This window comes from Pelobates fuscus, chromosome 10, assembly GCF_036172605.1.
Source record: "Pelobates fuscus isolate aPelFus1 chromosome 10, aPelFus1.pri, whole genome shotgun sequence".
NCBI classification, from domain to species: Eukaryota; Metazoa; Chordata; class Amphibia; order Anura; family Pelobatidae; genus Pelobates; species Pelobates fuscus.
The window spans coordinates 80,801,901-80,824,604 of NC_086326.1; the positions used below are offsets into that span (position 1 = coordinate 80,801,901).

Genomic DNA, 22,704 nt, shown 5'->3' on the forward strand with positions numbered 1-22,704 from the left:
AGGTGAAGATAATTCCTCGGTATAAAAAAAGGGGAAGAAAAACAACCAAATATAGTGCTCACTGTGGATATGATAAAAATAAATATAAACAGTAGAAATGCAGGTACTCACATTTGGATGAGCAGGATATACTGCTCAATCTATTCGTTTGGGTGGTATAGTCCCCACCTAGGATTCTTTAGCAGGTATCAGCTTCACAGTAGTATATGACCAGTTGTTTCGGAGCAGAAAACACTGGTCCAGTATGACCTATGCAATGGTGACCTCCTTCCAGTGGAAACGGCAGTCAAGTCAAAGCAAACCTCCAATCAAATCCAACACTAACAATTCATCTTGTTGCTTTCAGGTTAAAGGTCCAACCTTTAACCTGAAAGCAACAAGATGAATTGTTAGTGTTGGATTTGATTGGAGGTTTGCTTTGACTTGACTGCCGTTTCCACTGGAAGGAGGTCACCATTGCATAGGTCATACTGGACCAGTGTTTTCTGCTCCGAAACAACTGGTCATATACTACTGTGAAGCTGATACCTGCTAAAGAATCCTAGGTGGGGACTATACCACCCAAACGAATAGATTGAGCAGTATATCCTGCTCATCCAAATGTGAGTACCTGCATTTCTACTGTTTATATTTATTTTTATCATATCCACAGTGAGCACTATATTTGGTTGTTTTTCTTCCCCTTTTTTTATACCGAGGAATTATCTTCACCTTATCCCGCCAGTGGGGGGCAGACGCCACTGAATGCTTATTATACTTGAGCTGGTTTATGCTCAATAATAGGTGAGTAATATACCTCTCCTATATTCATCCTGCTCTTATTGGTCCTCAGTTTGCACTATTGGAGTTTCTTTGCTTTATCTTTCCATGTACACCACGGAGTCAAGACACCCGATGAATTAGAAGATCCATTCTCTTCATTGGAAATTCTTGTATATCAAGCCTTCGACTTATTCATTGGAATATACAAGCAGACTATTAAATATTGGGACTATTCATTATAACTGTTCCATGACTTACTGTTAAAGTGTATGTAAGTGGATATATATATCAATATTAACAATTTTATTCCGATTCTTTCTGATCCTGTTCTATTTTATATTTTTATATTTTTATTTATTTATTTTACATTGTTACTACTCATCTATTTGTACCTAGCGCGACCTATTATTTTGTTTTTAACACATGAATTGTTTGAACACTCCGTGCCAAGTTATGTTTACTCTTAAAAGAAAACTGTCATCATTTTTGATTATTAATGAAAATAAAAGATTGCATGCAGTATAGCTTGGTGACATTTTGTTGACCATGAATTTAGTTTAACTCTTTTGGTGAATCTCCTAGCGTACTCTTGCTCCATGTGGGTGGCCATCTTTAACTCTTTGCTCAGAAGCATTACTTGTTCCAAAGATCCATGCACTATTTGAAGGTCTGAAACCACCCCAGAGTGCATTTTGAGATGCCCAGTGCTTGCTCATGATGTTTGAATGCATGCATATACCAAAAGCTCTTAAATTACCAGCACAGCTTTTGGACGTATTGGTTATGTTTCTGATTAGAGGACACAAGATGGCCGCCTCCATAGAGTGAAGGTAAGCCGGAAGATGCACTAAAACAAGTATTAAAGGGACTCTCCAGTGCCAGGGAAACATATCAGTTTTCCTGGCACTGCAGAACCCTACAGTGCCCCTCTCCCTCCCACCCCCCATCCGATCGCCGGTGGGGGAGACCTAATGCGCATGCGCGACAATGGCCCCACGCACGCATTAGACCTTTGCATAGGAAAGCATTATTCAATGCTTTTCTATGGGGATTCCAGAGACGCTGGAGGTCCTCATGCATAGCGTGAGGACACCCAGCGTCATTTAAAACCCTTTTCGTGTTTTGGGAACATGGAAATCCCTCTAGAGGACTTAACCCTGCAAGTTAATTAATGCAGTTTATAAACACTGCAATAATTACACTTGCAGGGTTAAGGGTGGTGGGAGTTGGCACCCAGACCACTCCAATGGGCAGAAGTGGTCTAGGTGCCTGGAGTGTCCCTAACGTACATGCATTACTAAATAATATATAGAAGCTATACCACATGTAATCTTTTATTTTAAGCATTAATATTGCATAATAATAATGTAACTTTAAAAAATATATATATATATATTTTTTTTAATATATATTGCGTTACCTGGACAACCAGGACGCCGGCGTTCGAGGCATGAGACCGCACTGCTCATTAACATATATGACCACTGACTGGGTTCCTAAACAGGCTGTATATTCTGAATAACCAGAGTGCGTGCCACTGGATCCCCTAGTCTGGAACTATTAATGTGGCTGTCTTTAACTTTATGTGGCGTCAGGATCTGCACACTGAAATTTTCATGTATACAAATCATTCTCTCTATCTCAGAGTAAAAAGATTAATCCTAAGCAAAAAAAAAAAAAATTCTTATATTGAACATATGAATAATATAATCATGTAGTGCTGATACGGCTTAAGCCATACTTTCAGTAGTGCCTCCAATTTAAATCAGAAATTATTGTATAAGTGCTTAGTAAATAATAGTCATATTGTAAAGTGCATAACATTCAAAGTGTAACCAGTAAAATATGGATAAAAGTGCATATATAAATACATAAATGTTACAAAACAGGTGTTAAACCGCGCCAAACAGAACTGAAAAAAATCACACAAGAATACTCAATCTTAACAATAACCCGATAATGTGAAATAAATTATGTATATACGTACACTCTCTGGAGTAAAGTGATTTTGTATTTTGGTACCAAGAAAACCTCAAAATAAAACAGAAATACAACAAAAAAAAATTTTGTATGTACAGACCGTTGAGTATATAGGTGTTTCACTCACACTTTTATGAGCTACTGAGAGCTCTGGGAGATATGTAGATCCACAAATTAAACAATAGTGCAACATGTTAAAATATATAAGGTGCACAAAAGCAAAGTATCCTACTTACACTTTGGAGAGCAATAAACTTGCTCTGGTGGTATAGAGCCTTGGTGGTATAATCCCCACCCGAGGATGTGCAGGAACTAGAATAGTTGTTCAGCAGCAAAACAACAAATTGCATATGATGTTGAACACAATACATTTTATTTTAGATATATATATGTATATATATATATGTGTGTGTGTGTATATGTGTTAAAAGTAATATTACAAGTAAATATAGATAGGGCTTCATTTGCTCTCCAAAGTGTAAGTAGGATACTTTGCTTTTGTGCACCATTAGACCCTCTCTGCTTTATTTTATATGCTGGAGTCGTACTGGAAACACAAAATTGTGGATCTACATATCTCCCAAGACGGGGATTGTACCATCAAAGCACTAAACAGCAGAGCTCTCAGTAGCTCATAAAAGTGTGAGTGAGACACCTATATACTTAACTGTCTGTAAAACCATTAAAGACCTATTACACTATTTTTTGCTGTATTTCTGTTTTATTTTGAGATTTTCTTAGTATCGAAATACAAAATTTCTTTACTCCTGTGAGAGTACGTATAGACATAATTTATTACACATTATTGTATTTGGCGCGGTTTAACACCTGGTTTGTCACATTTCTGTATCTTACGCAAGGTTTGGGAATCCTTGTAGATTTACTGCTGCCTGTTCACATTATAGCGAGCGCCTACACCTGCCTTTTTTGTGTATATTTAAATACATGTGTACATACAGGTGATACTCAAAAAATTTGAATATTGTTCAAAAGTTCATTTATTTCAGTAATGCAACGTTAAAAGGGGAAACTAATATATGAGATAGACGCATTACATGCAAAGCAAGATAGTTCAAGCCGTGATTTGTCATAAGTGCGATGATTATGGCTTGATTATGGTTCAAGCTGTGATGACAAATAAAGGCTTGAACTGCATTACTGCAATAAATGAACTTTTGCACAATATTCTTATTTTTTGAGTACCTCCTCATTCAGTTTAATCTGTGGGTTGATGCCCTCTTGTGAATTAATTAAAACGTCACGTTCACTTTTAATTTGCTGTATTTACATGCGCCCCTCTTGTAGATCTTCCTTGACGTCCTGTATCATTATCAGCATTAAATCCATTGAGCATTTATTGAGTACGGAAGTCCAATCTTTACGTACTCTAGGCTTCATGCGTCCTATAGTGGGTATATTATGCACTCTGAAGCCTCTTGGTATTTTGTTTCGCTCTGTGGTAATCTGATAAAAAATAAGCCTTGGCGGTCCAGATCCACTTCTCTCTTTCTTAGCGTGTTTATAAAACATATACTGCACAAACTTGTCCCAAAAATATTTTCCTTTTTAGAGTTTGTATGATCTACTTCTATTCGTGGGTGCATGGGTTGGAGGCTGTGCAACTTCCAATATTAATAACAAATAGAAAAAACCTTGCACTCCTACTAACTGACCTTATCGCCCGGTGCTTGATTACACTGAATATACAAAATTAGAGAGAGATCAGCACTCTTGGGATACTTGGGAAAAAAGTTTACTCACAGACCGTGTCACCAACTGTCAACGTTTCAGTCCCAGTAAGAAACTTTCATCAGGACAAACACAATTGCATTAACACAAGCATTGTATATTTATAGGACCCCAAATAGTACCTCAACCTTCAACTGTGCAGAGGGCTGGCGTTCGTTAGTGCAAAAAGCGCATGTGTAAAGTATAAGAGACGGCTGTATCAAACGTCTCCATGTGCATATATCTATAAACAAGGAATGGCATATATAAAATCTTATAGTGCCTGCATGGTGTGTTGAAATTTTAATCTCTCTTCATGAGCTGTTGTTTACCCTGTTTATTTGAGCCTATGATTACAATTATTTATTTTGCATATGTTTAAAAATCTGTTGAATGTGCAGCACAGCTTCCAACTTGCAATTGTTTCTGTACACGTGCTAGGTGTCATGGTTTCATAATCTTACTGGTATCCTATATAATATATATCACAGTCAGCAGGAGGTGGCCATCTGTCAGGAGAAACGGCGAACCTCCATTTACGATTGCACGTGTTTTGTGTTTCGAAATAGTAATCGCTGCATCAGCTTGTGGCGAGTGGGTGCAACGAATGGAAAGGAAGTCAGCTTTTGACAGGTTTCATGGACATTCTCCTTGTTAAACATTCAGCCAGAAACACACACCCATATATGTGAGGTACTTAAGAACACAAGCCTGACTCATACTGACATGAGAATAAAACCCAAACTGAGCCTTTACAGAAACACCATGTGGGTGTCACTCCTTGTAAGAGTAGGGAATAAATAAAAAAAAGTTTAACTTGCCTTACATACTGCGACACCGTGGTCTCGTTGCTGCCACTCAAAAATTTGAGTGGACAAAAATTAGAAGCTCACCTTAATATACCAATATAAAGCACAGGTGTGGGTGCACAAGTGTAATATAAGTGTGTAGTCACTTCAGAGCAAAATAAAACACACAGTGATACAAAATATAGTAGAAAAGTCTGTAGTCTCTTCACAACACACACGCACTCATAGTGGACTTAATTCAATAAGTGCAACACAGCAGGATCAGTTATGTGCAGAACACTTTGTAATTCTAAGCTGGTAGTGTATAGTGGGGATGCACTTGGTGTGTCTTTCTTGGGTATCTAGAATTATGCCAATCATTTATACACAATTGTGGGGTATGGTTGCATAGCCTGGCAGTCGTGTGTGTATATAAGTACTGGTGTGAAGGGGTTAACGAAAACAAAAATGAAAATTTTGTTTGAGCAAAAAAGCTTTTAAAAAATCCTTTACCAAATAATAAAGTGTGTATGATGCATGTCTTCAGCTGGTGACTGTGACAGAGTGAGTAAAGAGTACCAGTGTCAGGGAGAGTGTGACAGGAAAAAGGAGGCAAATGGGACAGGGTGAGGGGTTGTGAGAGAGAATGAGGGAGGGCGAGTGTATCGGCTACCCAGGTTGTAGAGGAGTATCTGCCGTTGGAGACGTCCTTCTTCCCGGCAAGATGCTGTACTGTAGTGGAGTTGCGATATCCCAGTTGCTGGATCCTTGTAGAGAGAGGAGCGGAGCTCTTAAAAGAGCTAGAGATTATGCTGAGCAGGTTCCCTTTCAATAACGAGACAAGGCTACATTTTGAAGGGTGAAGTTAGGGCCACCATCATAAATTTTGGGCCCCCGACAAAGCACAAGGTCTGGGCCCCTCCCTCGCCCTACTTGGTCTGCTGACAATGATGCAGGACTGAATGTGGTGTGTATAGTGGAAGTGAATTGGAATGTGTGTAATGGATGTAGTGTTTGTGTGTATTAGATACCGTTTGTGCAGTGAATGCAGAGTGTGTGTTTGTGTAGCGGATGGTGTGTTTAGTGAACGCAGAGTGTGTTTGTGTAGTGGATGTAGTGTGTGTACAGTGATGTAGTGTGTGTTTGTGTAGTGGATGTAGTGTTTGTATGTACTAGATTAAATGTGTTTAGTGGATGCAGTGTCTGTAATGGATGTAGTGTGTGTATTAGACGCAGTGTATGTGTATAGTGAATGCAGAGTGTTTCAATGTGTGGTGGATGTAGTGTGTGTACTGTGAATACAGGATGTTTGTGTAGTGGATGCTGTGTGTACAGTTAATGCAGAGTGTATGTTAGTGTAGTGAGTGCAGAGTGTGTGCCAGTGTAGTGAGTGCAGAGTGTGTGCCAGTGTAGTGAGTGCAGAGTGTGTGCCAGTGTAGTGAGTGCAGAGTGTGTGCCAGTGTAGTGAGTGCAGAGTGTGTGCCAGTGTAGTGAGGGCAGAGTGTGTGCCAGTGTAGTGAGTGCAGAGTGTGTGCCAGTGTAGTGAGTGCAGAGTGTGTGCCAGTGTAGTGAGTGCAGAGTGTGTGCCAGTGTAGTGAGTGCAGAGTGTGTGCCAGTGTAGTGAGTGCAGAGTGTGTGCCAGTGTAGTGAGTGCAGAGTGTGTGCCAGTGTAGTGAGTGCAGAGTGTGTGCCAGTGTAGTGAGTGCAGAGTGTGTGCCAGTGTAGTGAGTGCAGAGTGTGTGCCAGTGTAGTGAGTGTAGTGAGTGCAGAGTGTGTGTAAATGTGCAATCTGGGGAGGGGGAGGAAGGGGCATTTTCCCATTAATTTTGTATTAAATTAATTAAATGTTTCTCCCCCCCCCCCCTGCTTAGCCGTGTCCAGGGAGGGGGGGAGATTCCATCCCTGGTGGTCCAGTGGGGGGGCCCCGCGGCTCCCTGTTACTCCCTGTTACTCTCTTTTTATGCAGTTCTCCCATGCAAGGGAGACACCCACAGACAATTATGCATTCACCAATCAAACAATTCCCTCCCCTCTGCTTGGGAGATAATTGAGTTACTTACTGTATCTACTCAATTATCTCCAAGCTGCAAAATCATACTTTTCATACATTTTTATAACTCCACGACTTTACATACAATATGAATAAAACTTATATTTTTTATAAACAGCCTAACTTGGGGACAAACATATCCAAAATTCACGTAAATCTGTTCGGGAGTTCAGGAGATAGTCGAAAGTCTCTTTGGACCGACTGCACGCCTGTTTGTATGCCCAAAACAGTTCCACGGATTCAGGCTGTGCGGTCAGTCTATCTTTCCATTTGGATAAAGTTCAAATTGCACGAACTGATCGGTTCATGCTTACTCTCTTTAGATGCGGCTTGTTCATGAGTTTATTCTGGAGAAAGAGCGCTCTGTTAGCATGAGTTTAGCCGAACGCACGTAAGATGGAAGTTTCAGCGGTGTTCGTGGAAAAAGATAGCCGAAAATAGTTCCACGCGTTCGACGACCTAACACACAGAACGCCGACACCCTGTTAAACCATTAGAATGTTGAGGTGTTTGCGGTTTTTACAGGTCAACAGGGTTAAGTGGTGCCACACTCCTGCTCTGGGTTGTCTGTCATTCGGCAGAATATTCTGTATACGAACGTTTATGGCCAAATACACGATCAATCGGTTTTAGTGAATGCAAATAGACTTTGTTCTCAACTCTATACAGCAAATATAAGGCTTGAACAGGGTTTTTTGTGTACACGGTTGGGTTAGAGTTTCCAGGCAATAACAGGGGGTTCTGTTACAGCGAGTATGACATGGTTTGAAGGAGTGTGACAGGGTGAGTGAAGGTAAGTGTGTCAGGGCAATAGTGGCATGGTAGGAGGGACTAGTGGGACAGGATTGGAGGGGTTAATGTGACAGGGTAAGTGTGGCATAGTTGGGGTGAGGTAAGTATTATAGTTTTGGGGTGAAGGGTGAATGTGGCATAGTTGTAGGAGGGAGTTTGACAGGATTAGGGGGGATTAATGTGACAAGGTGAGTGTGACAGGATAAAAGGCATTAAAAGGACACTCCAGACACGCAGACACTTCTGCCCATTGGAGTAGTCTGGGTGCCAACTCCCACCACCCCTAACCCTGCAAGTGTAATTAATAAACTGCAATAATTACCTTGCAGGGTTAAGTCCTCCTCTAGTGGCTGTCTTTCAGGACTTCTTAGAACACGAAAAGTGTTTTAAACGATGTTATGTGAGGACCTCCAGCGTCTCCAAAATCCCTATAGGAAATCATTGAATAATGCTTTTCTATCGGGAGGTCTAATGCGCGTGCGCGGCTATTGCCACGCATGCGCATTAGGTCTCCGCCACCGGCTGACGTCTGCAGGTGAGGAGCGTGGGCGGAACCTGACCCAGCACCGAGGGACATCAGCGATGGACACCGGTAAGTCACTGAAGAGGTTTTAACCCCTTCAGCAACATGGGGTGGGAGGGAGAGGGACACTGCAGTCCCTTTAATGTGATGGGATAAGTGTGGCAGGGTTGGGAGGAGTGTTACAGAGTGAGAGAAGGTGAGTGTGACAGAATTAGAGGGGTTCATTTGACAGGGTGAGTGTGGCAGAGTGAGGGCAGGTGAGTTTGGAGAGGGTGAGATTAACAGGATTAGGAGTGGTTAATGTGAGTGTGGATGCACGAAGGGGCTGAAAGTGTGGAGGGGGAGATGTCAGTGTAGTGACGGTGTGAGGGGAGGCTGACTGTGTGTGAGAGTATGGTGATGCTACATTGTGGGGGGGTGACAGTGTGTGGGGACATGACAGTGTGTGTGTGTGCGTGTATGACAGTTTGTGTGTGAGGGGTGATCCTGTGAGGGACAGTGGGGTGATCCTGTGAGGGGCGATACTGCAAGGAAGGGGGTGATGGTGTGAGTGAGGGGGGAATACTGGATGGGAGGTGGGATACTGGGAGGGAGGGGGTGATAGTATGAGGGAGTGCGGGATATACTGTGAGGGGGGACACTGGGATGGATTGGGGTGATAGTGGGAGGGAGGGGAATACTGGGTGAGTGGTGGGTGATAGTTGGAGGGAGGGGGGATACTCGGAGGGGGTGATGGTGTGAGGAAGGGGGGATACATTTAGGGGGTGATGGTGTGAGGGAGGGGAGATACTCTGAGGGGGTGATGGTGTGAGGTAGGGGGGATACTCGGAGGGGGTGATGGTGTGAGGGAGGGGGGATACTCGGAGGGGGTGATGGTGTGAGGGAGGGGGGATACTCGGAGGGGGTGATGGTGTGAGGGAGGGGGGATACTCGGAGGGGGTGATGGTGTGAGGGAGGGGGGATACTCGGAGGGGGTGATGGTGTGAGGGAGGGGGGATACTGGGAGGGGGTGATGGTGTGAGGGAGGGGGGATACTGGGAGGGGGTGATGGCGTGAGGGAGGGGGGATACTGGGAGGGGGTGATGGCGTGAGGGAGGGGGGATACTGGGAGGGGGTGATGGCGTGAGGGAGGGGGGATACTGGGAGGGGGTGATGGCGTGAGGGAGGGGGATACTGGGAGGGGGTGATGGCGTGAGGGAGGGGGGATACTGGGAGGGGTGATGGCGTGAGGGAGGGAGGGGGGATACTGGGAGGGGGTGATGGTGTGAGGGAGGGAGGGGGGGATACTGGGAGGGGGTGAGGGAGGGGGGGATACTGGGAGGGGGTGAGGGAGGGTGGGGGGGATACTGGGAGGGGGTGAGGGAGGGGGGGGGGGATACTGGGAGGGAGGGGGGATACTGGGAGGGGGTGAGGGAGGGTGGGGGGGATACTGGGAGGGAGGGGGGATACTGGGAGGGGGTGAGGGAGGGAGGGGGGGATACTGGGAGGGGGTGAGGGAGGGAGGGGGGGATACTGGGAGGGGGTGAGGGAGGGAGGGGGGATACTGGGAGGGTGTGAGGGTGCGAGGGAGGGAGGGGGGATACTGGGAGGGGATGATGGAGGGGGATACTGGGAGGGGATGAGGGTGCGAGGGAGGGAGGGGGGATACTGGGAGGGGGTGAGGGTGCGAGGGAGGGAGGGGGGATACTGGGAGGGGGTGAGGGTGCGAGGGAGGGAGGGGGGATACTGGGAGGGGGTGAGGGTGCGAGGGAGGGAGGGGGGATACTGGGAGGGGGTGAGGGTGCGAGGGAGGGAGGGGGGATACTGGGAGGGTGTGAGGGTGCGAGGGAGGGAGGGGGGATACTGGGAGGGTGTGAGGGTGCGAGGGAGGGAGGGGGGATACTGGGAGGGTGTGAGGGTGCGAGGGAGGGAGGGGGATACTGGGAGGGGATGAGGGTGTGAGGGAGGGAGGGGGGATACTGGGAGGGGATGAGGGAGGGAGGGGGATACTGGGAGGGGATGAGGGTGTGAGGGAGGGAGGGGGGATTCTGGGATGGTGTGAGGGAGGGAGGGGGGATACTGGGAGGGGATGAGGGTGTGAGGGAGGGAGGGGGGATACTGGGAGGGAGAGGGGATACTGGGAGGGGATGAGGGAGGGAGGGGGATACTGGGAGGGGATGAGGGAGGGAGGGAGGGGATGAGGGAGGGAGGGAGGGGATGAGGGAGGGAGGGAGGGGATGAGGGAGGGAGGGAGGGAGGGGATGAGGGTGTGAGGGAGGGAGGGGATGAGGGTGTGAGGGAGGGGGGATACTGGGAGGGGATGAGGGAGGGAGGGGGGATACTGGGAGGGGATGAGGGAGGGAGGGGGATACTGGGAGGGAGGGTGGATACTGGGAGGGGATGAGGGTGTGAGGGAGGGAGGGGGGATACTGGGAGGGGATGAGTGTGTGAGGGAGGGAGGGGGGATACTGGGAGGGGATGAGGGTGTGAGGGAGGGAGGGGGGATACTGGGAGGGGATGAGGGTGTGAGGGAGGGATGGGGGATACTGGGAGGGGATGAGGGTGTGAGGGAGGGAGGGGGGATACTGGGAGGGGATGAGGGTGTGAGGGAGGGGGGATACTGGGAGGGGATGAGGGTGAGAGGGAGGGAGGGGGGATACTGGGAGGGGATGAGGGTGTGAGGGAGGGAGGGGGGATACTGGGAGGGGATGAGGGTGTGAGGGAGGGAGGGGGGATACTGGGAGGGGATGAGGGAGTGAGGGAGGGAGGGGGGATACTGGGAGGGGATGAGGGAGGGGGGATACTGGGAGGGGATGAGGGAGGGGGGATACTGGGAGGGGATGAGGGAGGGGGGGATACTGGGAGGGGGGATACTGGGAGGGGAGGGGGGAGGGGGGAAGAAGGGAGGGTGGGGGTTATGGTGTGAGGGAGTGGGGATACTGGGAGGGGGTTATGGTGTGAGGGAGTGGGGTTACAGGGAGGGGGGTGATGGTGAAGGTGGGATACTGGGAGGGAGGGGGTAATGGTGGTGTGGGAGGGGGTTAGATTAAATACCTTATTTAATCCCCTGGTGGTCCAGTTTGAGCTCCCTGGTAATCCAGTGGCTTCTCTGGTGGTCCGGTGGTGATATCTGGTCTGCAGCTCCGCAGTGTGGAGCATGTCAGAACGTTGGCGTGGTAATCTGCGGCAACTCTCTGATTGCCCACATCTTGCGAGACACGTGGTCTGGAGCTCTTCACACTGTGGAGCTGCACACCAGCGGCCACGGGCGCTCTCCTCCCGGGCAGAAGGCACGGAGGGGCCTCGCACCCGGCGGCATACTGAGCAAGCCACCAGGTCCCCTCCTGTCACTGATCGAGGACCTGACACAGTCTGCCCTAAGGCAGTTTAGGCAGCTGCGAGGCCCCAGACAGCGCGAGGCCTTAGGCGGCAGCCTAAACCGCCTAATTAGAGAGCCGTCTCTCCTTATGTTGTACTGCCAAGGCAACGGTTCCCTGGTGTCCTCAGAGAACCTATTTGCTGTGGTGGTGAAGGCAGACCCCAAGATTGCAGCAGCTTCAGGCCTACACCTGTATGGGATTCCATGGTTTTGTAGTGATTTTTTTTGATGGAAGGATGGTCACAAACTGAAAGATTTGTGTAGATTGCCATGTTTTGATATGGCTCAGGGAAGGTCGGCATTCCTCCTCGGCTATATCATGTTTGCATCCTTGTTGAGATAGTAGAAGAGGTGCATGATCATATTACACATCCCTCTGGAATGCCATCATGGGTCTGGTGTGGTTGGTCAACATTTGAGATAAACACTGCATTTTTGACTCTCCGACTGTTTGTTGCACTTGGCAGGTGCCATGGCCAAACAAAATAAGTAATAAATACATAAAAGGTTGGTGAAGTAAATATATCAATCGTTTTGGATGTTGCGTTACCATGGCAATAGATTTCCAGATTAAAGGAGCTCAGCTCACATTTGTCTTCTATCTTTGTTTTATTTTTCAATTTCACGTATTCCAGGCAAAAAAATTTGGACTAGGTTTAACATTTCATAAAACATATATTTCTGACACAACGTGATTTAATATTTTTTCCATTTTATACAGATAATTTCAGCGCTTAGTGAATAACCCCCTTTAAAAGGATATAAAGATAAAAGAAATATATGACCAAAATTGTAGTATCACAAATAAGTATTCCCCCTCAAGTCTTATAAGTAAAACTTAGATGTTAGTGATACAAAGTCTATAAAGTCTGTAAGAGTCACTTGTGGGAAAGGTGATACGGATCCTGTGTTCAGCAATGATGAACCACGTAATGTGCAAGATATACTTATCTCTAAGGACCACAGTAATAGCTCGATACACAGCAGCTTCTCCTGAGATAGCAGCACCTGGTTCTCCAGAAGAGACAGCTTCTGCCTCGTGCACTAAGGCAGGCTGTTCTCAATCTGCAGTGGAAGAACGCCAAGGGTGAGTCCTGTTACACACTGGAGCCCCTCCAGGGGTAGCTGGTCGCAGAGCTAAGAAGCAAGCACCTTCAACGCGTTTCGCCCTTCTTCTGAGGGCTTTGTCAAGATAGGGGGTTATTCACTAAGCGCTGAAACTATCTGTATAAAATGTATCTTTAGAATTTTGGAAACTGTTTATCTGTTTTAGCAGCTCGTGATTATTGTGTACCTTGGGTACAGTTTTTTTATGCACTTTGTCACTATTTAGAAATTAAGGATATAATTAGAGAGCTATTTTATCTAATATCCTTTGTGTAAAGACGCATCCAACTTTACCATTTCTTTGCGCTCTCTTGCTTGCATTTTTTTTTTAATATTTTTCCAGTTGAATTCTTTAATGAATAGGAAATTGTGAAAAACATCCACTTCTGCTGCCAGGTAAACAAAAGATTGTCGAGGACCAGCTGTCTGATTTTGGGAGTGCTGAGGAAAATGTACAGTTTGCAATTTTACTAACTGATGAGGACTTGTGATTAGAATAATCTGTCCAGACTGTTTGATTTGAGAACCTTTTTAAAATGACTATAAGGGGACACAAACATGGAAAAGACATTTTATACGCACACTTAAAGCTGTGGAGAAATGGCTACTTTGACAGTCTTGCATGTGGTAAATGTGATCTATAAACACTGTTTTGAAGAACACTCTAAAAGAAAACTCCAAGCACCATAAACATGACACAGTGCTGTAGTAGTTATGGTGCCTCCCAAAACAAGTCACAGTTGCTAAAAGAAACTTCTGGTCGGAGAGGAGGCTGACACAGGCACTGGTAAGAAGTCAAACTGTTAGCAAATGGTGGGGGAGGGAAGGGGTGATGACCACGAACATTATAAATGATGATTGTATCCTATAGCATTTTGACCAACTATGAATTCAACTTTAATTACCAGATTAGCGGAGAAGTAGCGCCTTCGTGTCACTCAATGCGTTAAATATGTATCCCACCTCAGAATGTTCCAAGTTACACAAAACCTAACATGCCGTATTCTGCCCTTATGGAATGAATGAATGAAATTCTTGCTAATCCGTTTTTATGAGGATTATCTAATGTGTGTGCTATCTGTTAAAGTGCCAGGAGGGACTGTGTTTGCCAAGTTAATGTAGTGTCAAATCAAGGGTAGGCTATTAAAGCATTCCACAGACGTGATTTATGTGATTCATATTTGTAAACTCTAAAGGTCCTATAGATTGGATTGCTGTGCGTTTACAACCAATTTACACAATGTCTACTGAGATAACGAACTTGTAAAATGTAAGACCATATAGGCTGTGTAAGGCAAGTAGATTGCAAGCTCATCTGCAGTATTATATTGCTCATTTGTTATACTTGAACTTGAGAAGGGTTAGAAACTAGATAGATTTCAGTGAAATTAAATTTAAAGGGACACTGGTGACTATAGCATGTCTCTGCACCTTTAGCACTGTAAATGGTCTTTTCAGAGAGAAGGCAGTGTTTACATTGCTGCCATGGACACCTCTAGTGACAGTCAGTCAGACGGCTCTTGAAGTATACACTCTGCATGGAGACGCTGAATGCAGTGATTCTGAGGAGATGCTGATGGGAAAGAATTGGATTCGCTGAGATTTTCAAAATGAATGATCTCAGCCACGGAGTTGGTGCTTGCCATGGTGAGGGAGAGAGGAGACCTTTAATCTCCAGAGAGAGAGGGGACAGGGACTTAATGCTGCATTTCAGCAATATAATGTCAGGAATGCATGTTTGTATTCTGACACTATAGTTTTCCTTTAACTTTGATATACACCTACAGCAAACACTCTTAGACTCTAGAAAAGGAATAATTTTTGTTGCCAATTTTACAAAGTCGGGTAGCATACCTCACAAGTGTCCCGGGGCAAATCTTATTTGGGGTGCATATCCATCTGTCCTCTAAAATATATATATATATAGAATTATTTTTGATCTTAATGATCCTCCTTTTTTTGTGTGTGTGTAAAAGCTCCATAATATAATTGGTGCGTTTGAATTTATACCAGAGCTTTGCAGCAATAATACTGATTGTAATGTGTCTTTACCGCCGTCCTACTTACTTACCCGCATGCCGGCAATCGCGGTGGGGGTCTCACCTGGCATCCCACCTGCTGCCGTTCTGGCCCTCCTGGGCCATGTGATCGCAAGGTCCTTAGCTGTCCACAGCAGGGGGAGTGCCTGGAATGACAGGTACTCCCCCCTGCTGCCTTAAAAGCAAAAAAAAAAAAGTTAAAATACAGTTTAAAATAAAAAATAATATATATATATATATATGATCTAAGTGTGTGTGTGTGTGTATATATATATATATACACACACACTAAGTGTATTTTAATAATATATAAATATAAAAATACACGTAGAATTATATTAATTAAATATATATAATTATATATTTATAAATTGAGATAAATATTACCTAGAAAGGTCACTCGTATGGAAAGTGACCACTAGGTTTGAATCCCAGTCCACTCTAAATAAGGTCTTAAGAAAAAGAACAAACTTTATTAATACCTCTTAAAAAATACTGATGCAGGTATGTAAATCTTTACTTGGTATTCGTAAATTTGGCTGAAAGACCGTAGGAATTAGGGAGTTATCTACTAAGCAGCTGCAAGATGCAGCCGTGGCACGAATAGGATCGGAGTTTCATTCATTCAAATTAAATTCCGATACAAACAAAGTCCAGAATTGCATCCTAACTCGAATGGAGCAACTGTTCTCATTCTGTAAGGACGCAATTCGGTAGTTTCACCGGCATTCTGTCTAAGTGACAGGACGTTCGGGAAAAGTGGAAGGAGGCTTCGTGGGAACACGGAGGATAGGTGAGAATTGTGGGGAAATTTCTATGACCCCCGATCATGAAGCACACTTTGCTCCTCTGCTTGTTAGAGATGGTTAGGCGTAGGAAACCTCCTTAAGACAAGTAGTCCCTACTTTGCCTTATGTTTTAAAGAAAACTAGAGCAGACAGGAAGAAATGAAGAACAGATTCTGACAGAGGGAGAGAAGAGGAATCGATTAAAGAAAGGTAAGTTTGGCATAACAGTGCCGCTTTAAGGGGTTAAAAACTACAATAAATGTTGGGGTGTTTTGGTTTTTTTTTTTTTTTATTCATTAAAAATAATTGTGTAAGATACATTGTCCATGTTCTACATAACAGTTTTGTGTGCATAAATTGTTGTTGGTATATCACATAAGAAAGTATGATGTAGAAATGCACTAACCTTTACTTCACTTAAATAATTTTTATTAACTTTAGCTTTAAGTTATGCAAATAAAAAAAAAACAAAGTGCAGTTTCTGACCACCACACTGTCAATACGGGTGTTTACTCCATGCGTGCTGTTGTGGCACTTGACAAATGCTTGTAACTCCTCATGCACAGAAAAATAAAGAAGAATAAAAAAAAAAAGTTATGTAAATTGAGATTACAGCCTCTATAAGACAGAAGGGATCGCAATATGTGCTTTCTTGTAGTTCCATATGCTGATCACATGCGCTTGCATAGATCTGGTCATCTTGTGGAGCTGCCATAGAGTTTATCTTCTTTACTGAGAGTTTGCATGAAATTTATCGGATGTTGAATGCTACTGCCTGACCTGAGGGCACAGATCTCGTCACTACCCATCAGTGGTGGCTTTTATTAGGTGATTTTAAAAACAAGATTCTAATTAAACATTACAGCATGAACGATTTTGAGTTGCGCTTTGTTTTAGATACTTCTTCAAAACTGTGCTTACTCTTTTCAGATTTTGCACATTTGATTTTACCCAGGTTGTTTTGTCTTGTGTTCAGAGTCAAAAATGTCTGCAGCTTACTCAGCTGATAGGTGTAATGTAAACCTGACTGGTCTATGCTGTGGACCGCGTTGGCTGTACTGCTACGCAATTCTGAGTGGATGATGTGAGCTCATTTAACTGTATTTTTGTCTCCTAATGCTGACTGTTTTCTGTTTTCCAGGTGGATCACGCCAAGGTGCTACATTATATTGGGGCAGGTGTTGCATTCCCGACCAGCATGCTGTTCATCTTCCTTCAGTCCATCCTGACATACCGCATGGCGCATGCTCAATGGTATTGTTGGATTGGGCATGTTCGCTGTATTCTTACCCTGTTCGGTTTAATCATTCTTGTTCTCAGTATCCTTTACATAAGTGATCTTATTAACTATTCAGTTTTTGGTGTATGAGCAACCAGAAAAGTGGTGTCCTTCAGATATATAAAGATAAGTCAATATTCAATTCTACACAATTTTTATAACTTGTGTTCCACAATCCGGAAGTGTCATGGCTTGCTCCAAAGACTCTGAATTCACGGTTGGTTCTCTGGTACATGGATCATTTATTGATACTAGGTGTAGTGATGTTGACTGATTTGGACTCCTTATTTAGTTCCTCTCACTTTGAGGAGTCATAATCACTTTTTAGTCTAGACCAGGAGTTCCCAACCCAGTCCTGAAGAACCCCCTAATAGTCCAGGATTTAGGGATTACTCTGGTGTTTTTAGAAAGATAACATTAAATAAAAAACACTTTCGATACAACAGAGTAATTCCTAAAGCCTGTACTGTTCGGGGGTACTTGGGGACTGAGTTGGGAACCCCTGGTCTAGACTGACCACCTTTCCACGGGAAAAATCAATTTCGGATCCTCACTCCTTGTACCCCCCCACACACACACACATAAAGGGAATGTCTTTGCACTGCTAACTTAACAATATTTTCATGTGTTATTGATCTTCAAAAGGACCGTTTCCAAGTTAAAAGGCTTTATATCAAATAATCCACCCAAGTGAGGGTAATGTGTACACAAAACTAAAACTTGAAAACTGATCAGGGAATCTTACTGTATTCCGTTTAATTACGTGTTCATACACTTTTTATAGACAATTTCTTCTCAACGTTTTTTGGTGTTCTGTCCACCATGGACGACAAGAGCTTTAGTCAGTGTGGCTTGAAGACAGTGTGTGATACATTTGTGCCATTGAGATAATTACTTTTCTATTAAAAAGGCAGGCAATAGCCAAGAATAAGTTTTAACTTTTAACTTTTAACTCAGTCCAGCAGAACTTTTGTCTCTTTAGTAAATAAAAAAGATCAACAGCATAATGATAGTGGATGCAGCTATGTGCAGGCCTGTCTCCTAGTCATATTCTTGTTGATTCCAGTATTTTCATTCCTTTCTGGAAAATGCCTTCACTTCCACAATAGAGCAACATTATGTTGGGGAAAATATCCACACTAGATAGACTTCCAGAGATTAATCCTTCCAGTCAACCTACACTGCAGGAAAAGGTATGGAATGGATTCATGTAGAACAAAGGTTGTACAATGCTCCAGAATGGTTTTACCACCTCTTAGCTCCGGTATTCAATGGGAATGGTTCTACATAATTTGTTTGATGAGGACTTCCTTTGGTGGAATACTAGATGAAAAATTCAGGTTTGCAACCATAAAATGTGTAGGTCTGTCCTATTCTTTAGTGTTGCAAACACCGCCAACACAGAATTTCTTGCTATATCATTATATCCGGAGTGATTTTTATTGTATCCTGATTTAATGCTATGTGATCCTGAAAACTGTATATGTGAATGTATGTGCGGCATTTGCTGCGTTCTGCCTGCAAGAATGATTTTTTTTCCTCTTCCACTTCCACTTTGAACTACTACTCAAAAGTTATTCCAACAGGAAACTCTCCGAGCGGTCTGCTTGACCGCAGGGGGAGGTTACTAGGACTATTTACAGAAGTGTGATTTCTCTTGAAATTTGCACTTTTCTAGAATAAGCCTGCATGAACATGCAGTTAACCCCTAAAACACTACAGCAAGCTTTTTATAGTGTGAGCCAAAATAATTTCACATGAGTTTGATTTACTCCATGGATGTTGGTTTAAAGTTTCTTAGAACTGCATATTGTGTATGTGATTCCATTGGACATCTTTACAGTATACCATTTTTTTTTTAATGTATTACTGCGTTTATCATCAAATAACCATTTTTATACTTCCAATGCCTTAACATCTGTATGACCATTGAAGATCAATAACACCTGAAAATATTGTTAAGTTAGCAGTGCAAAGACATCCTGTTTATGTGTGTGTGTGTGTGTGTGTGTGTGTGTGTGTGGGTACAAGGAGTGAGGATCCGAAATGGATTTTTCCCGTGGAAAGGTGGTCAGGCGTGTACAGGCGTGATCTAGACAATCGTTAAACACGCTTTTACTTTTTAACAAAGTATGTGACACATAGCTGGTTTAATATTATAGCTCCTGGAAATAAGTTATTAGATTATCAATTTTATAGTTCTTAAGCAAAGCCGACAGAGCGAAACAAAAGGTTTCCTAGTCTTTACCCTTCATTCTTTACACAATGTCATGAGACCGTCCTCTACATACCAGATCTGATTTCAAAGACGCTGACTATCTGGCAGGAAAACCGATCTGTAAAATAATTACTTGAAGTGTAATTTAGCAAAGTTTAGAACGTTGTGGAGTACACATTCCAAATCGGGGAATTGTTCAGCTTTTGGGGTAAACTTTCATTGAAATGTAATCCATCATCTAAAGGCTGTCTTATGTTAATTCTATCTGTATATGACACTTGTTACAAGCAACTAATTCCTTTTTAAAATAATTTATGCCTTATTTGAAATGGGGCTTGAATCAAATGCAGAGTTTTAGAGAAAGTTGTCCCTATACAGCACACTTATTTTGAGGTTTACTTCTTTTATCTTGCGTGTAACTTTTTTTTTTTCTTAACGCTCAACAGGTTTTAAATGTCTGCCTTGACCACTGGTACTCCCCATTATGCTCTGTCATTAGGCCTCCAATTTAGAGAATTTGCAATGTCTTGTCTGTCTCATCTAAATTGTTTCTATTCTGGATGTTGATGAAAGAATACTGGACAGTCACGCTATAACTTCACGTTGCAAAACAAATGTGTGAACTAATATTAGTGCTCATATACAATGCGGTACACTGCTATGTGTGCTAAGATGTAATCTGTCTAGTCCTTTTAGAACACTACATTGGTGAACTGAAAACCTTTATGTAGAAAACAAATGGCCAACTTCTCCAAACATAGATTGCTGTTCTCAAACAATGGTGGAAACTTTATGGAGCACAGTAGTCGGACATCAATAGTTACACGTAAATCCACGTAATTGTGAGTGGTGGTACATGTTAACGAATGATTATTATTTTTTTTTTTAGCAAAACCCTCTCTCATATCAAAGTAAAACAAAAATATTGGCACCCTATTGGTCAGGAATACTTTGGGCTTGAGCTGGAAACAGAAGCAGAAACTCCAGATATGCCAAGCTGCTGTCTCAGGGAGATGGTCACATTTGGTTATAGAGGAAATTCCATAAAGATTTAAAGGTATCAGACCTTTTCTCTATGAACCTGCCTGCATGGCCCACCTGCTGCATTGTATCAAACCAATTTGTGACTAACAACACAGGTTGATGCAAACAAGAGCCAAGAGCTCTGCTGGGCTGAGTTAAAAAGTATTTACTGTATTGTTCTTGGCTATTGACTTTTCTATAAAAAATAAGACCAGTATCCTGCTGATACCAAGGGAGTGTACAGACTTACAGCTTATATTGATGGCATTGCTTGCTCAATGCTCCTCAGTCTGCAGTAATAGTGTTGGTAGGTTCCAGAAACACCTGGGGGTGTAAACTTGATGACATGTACACTAACAGGTGAATCAAGTGCATTATTATATGTCCGTCCTTGCCATGCTCGGGAAACAGTGCTCCCTGCCTAATCTGCCGGTGGACAGCCTGCTTGATTGGCAGGCAGCCTGGTGTACATTCATGCCAGGCTGATCTAACAATTCTACAGCGTACCTGCCCCCTTTCCAGGCCAATGGTGGAAATCACCAAACACTGGCTCCTTCCTACAACCCCTCCAACCAGCTTCCAGCTTCAGAATGCACTGAATTTGAGATGTATGCAATACCTAACAAACAAAAGGAAGTGCAACAAAGTACCGCTCCTGGCAGTCACTTGGTTGCCTGGTGTCCCTGATCATACACTTTAGGTCAGGTAACTGCTTTGTAATAAACATTTAAAAAAAAAAATAATCCATTATCACCCAACCCCCTGAACCATTTGCAGCTAAAAAGCTCTACATTCATGGCTGCAGTGCGCCTATGGTCTGCAGCCTCCCTGTAATAATGTATTTCATTATTGTGGCATGGTGCCCTCATTGCTGATTGTTTGAATTTCTTCGGCGAAGAAATGCTCACTTCAAGATAATGTGCAGTAATAGGGCTCCACATAGAAAAAAATACATCTGCGTCAGGATAATGCACGGAGTAATCCAGTGTGCTTTTTCACATTTAATTCCAGCACTATTTTCTTTTCTTCCAATACCTTGCGCGGTGGCTTTAAGGAAATCTTCTCACAATTTGTTTCCTAAGCTTTTCTATGTAGGCAGCTTGGGATTTCTTGCCTCATTAAATCAGTGAGATTAAAGACTTTAGCTTTTCACACTAACTGCTAAAAGCTCCAGGTGCACTTCCTAATATGCTCTGTGAATGGCAGTGGGATTTGCTTAGTGCCATTATTTTTACAATCTGTGATATCTCTTTCATAAAAGAAATGTATCAATTGAAGAAAATAAGTTATTTGGTATTTTTTATTTGTCCAATTCTCTTGTTTGAGTAGGAGACGTTTGGGAACAGAATTTTCAAGGGTTAATATATTTAGATGATAAATTAGAGAAACTATAGAACATCTGGTAAGTCAGTTGTCGAAGAGCAAGTAAGGACTATGACAACACTCACTTCATACAAAACTTCAGAATAGGTGCAAATAACATGTGAGAACTTTAGAGTTAGTACGTAGAGATAGGGATTAGAGTTTAGCTATGTGCGGCCTATTTTATAGACGATCCCCAAATTGAATTCTAGTTTTCCTTTAACAGATCATTGTCCAATGTGTCAATGAGGTGTTTTAGGACCGGTTTCACTTTTCAGCCCCAATGTCGGGGAGAAAAGTATCAAAAATAAAATAGTAGCTATTTTCAGGCTACAAACTGGGACAGTCGCTAAACTCCCAAAACTATCATGAATTAAAATTTGAATTGCAAAAGCGAGACAAAATGGCTGATTTATAAAATTAAAATTAACTGCTAATTAGTCATTACCACACCAATAGATGTCACAGCACAAACTGAGTGACTCAAAAAGCCGAAAGGAATAGAAAGCGGAACAAATGACAAAACCTATGTCAAAGAAGTTTGAAAGGGAATATAAAATTTGAAGAGACCTGATTAGGACAGGAGAGTAAAATAGCATGCAAAGAACTTGGGTTAGCAGTGAGTCCTATAGAATGGCCCTGCTTACAGTAAAAAAAAAAAAAAACCGTTGAGGCAATAAGATCTCATTCTACCCTTAATCCAATAAAGTATATAGTCAGTATACAGGTATTCTAACAGTCACTTCCAGTGGACATGGGATTCATTGACCTTTTACTACTATACCACCTGCTTATCTAATGTGAGGTAGTAGATTTGGAACCTTCACCATGGGCTGCAATCCACTGTAGTCTCTGGTACCCCATACCCTGCTTTTCAAGGCATAGAATGACAAGGGGAATACATTAA

General features: G+C 43.1%; 1 protein-coding gene across 1 annotated transcript in view; it reads left to right on the forward strand.

Annotated features, from left to right (window-relative positions):
• LOC134575588 (transmembrane protein 150A-like) overlaps positions 1–22,704 on the forward strand; it is a 175,582-nt gene that overhangs the window by 149,715 nt on the left and 3,163 nt on the right. Inside the window, exon 6 of the mRNA XM_063434907.1 lies at positions 17,057–17,234. Coding sequence (XP_063290977.1) covers positions 17,057–17,234 — 178 coding nt within the window. The remainder of the gene's footprint in view (positions 1–17,056; positions 17,235–22,704) is intronic.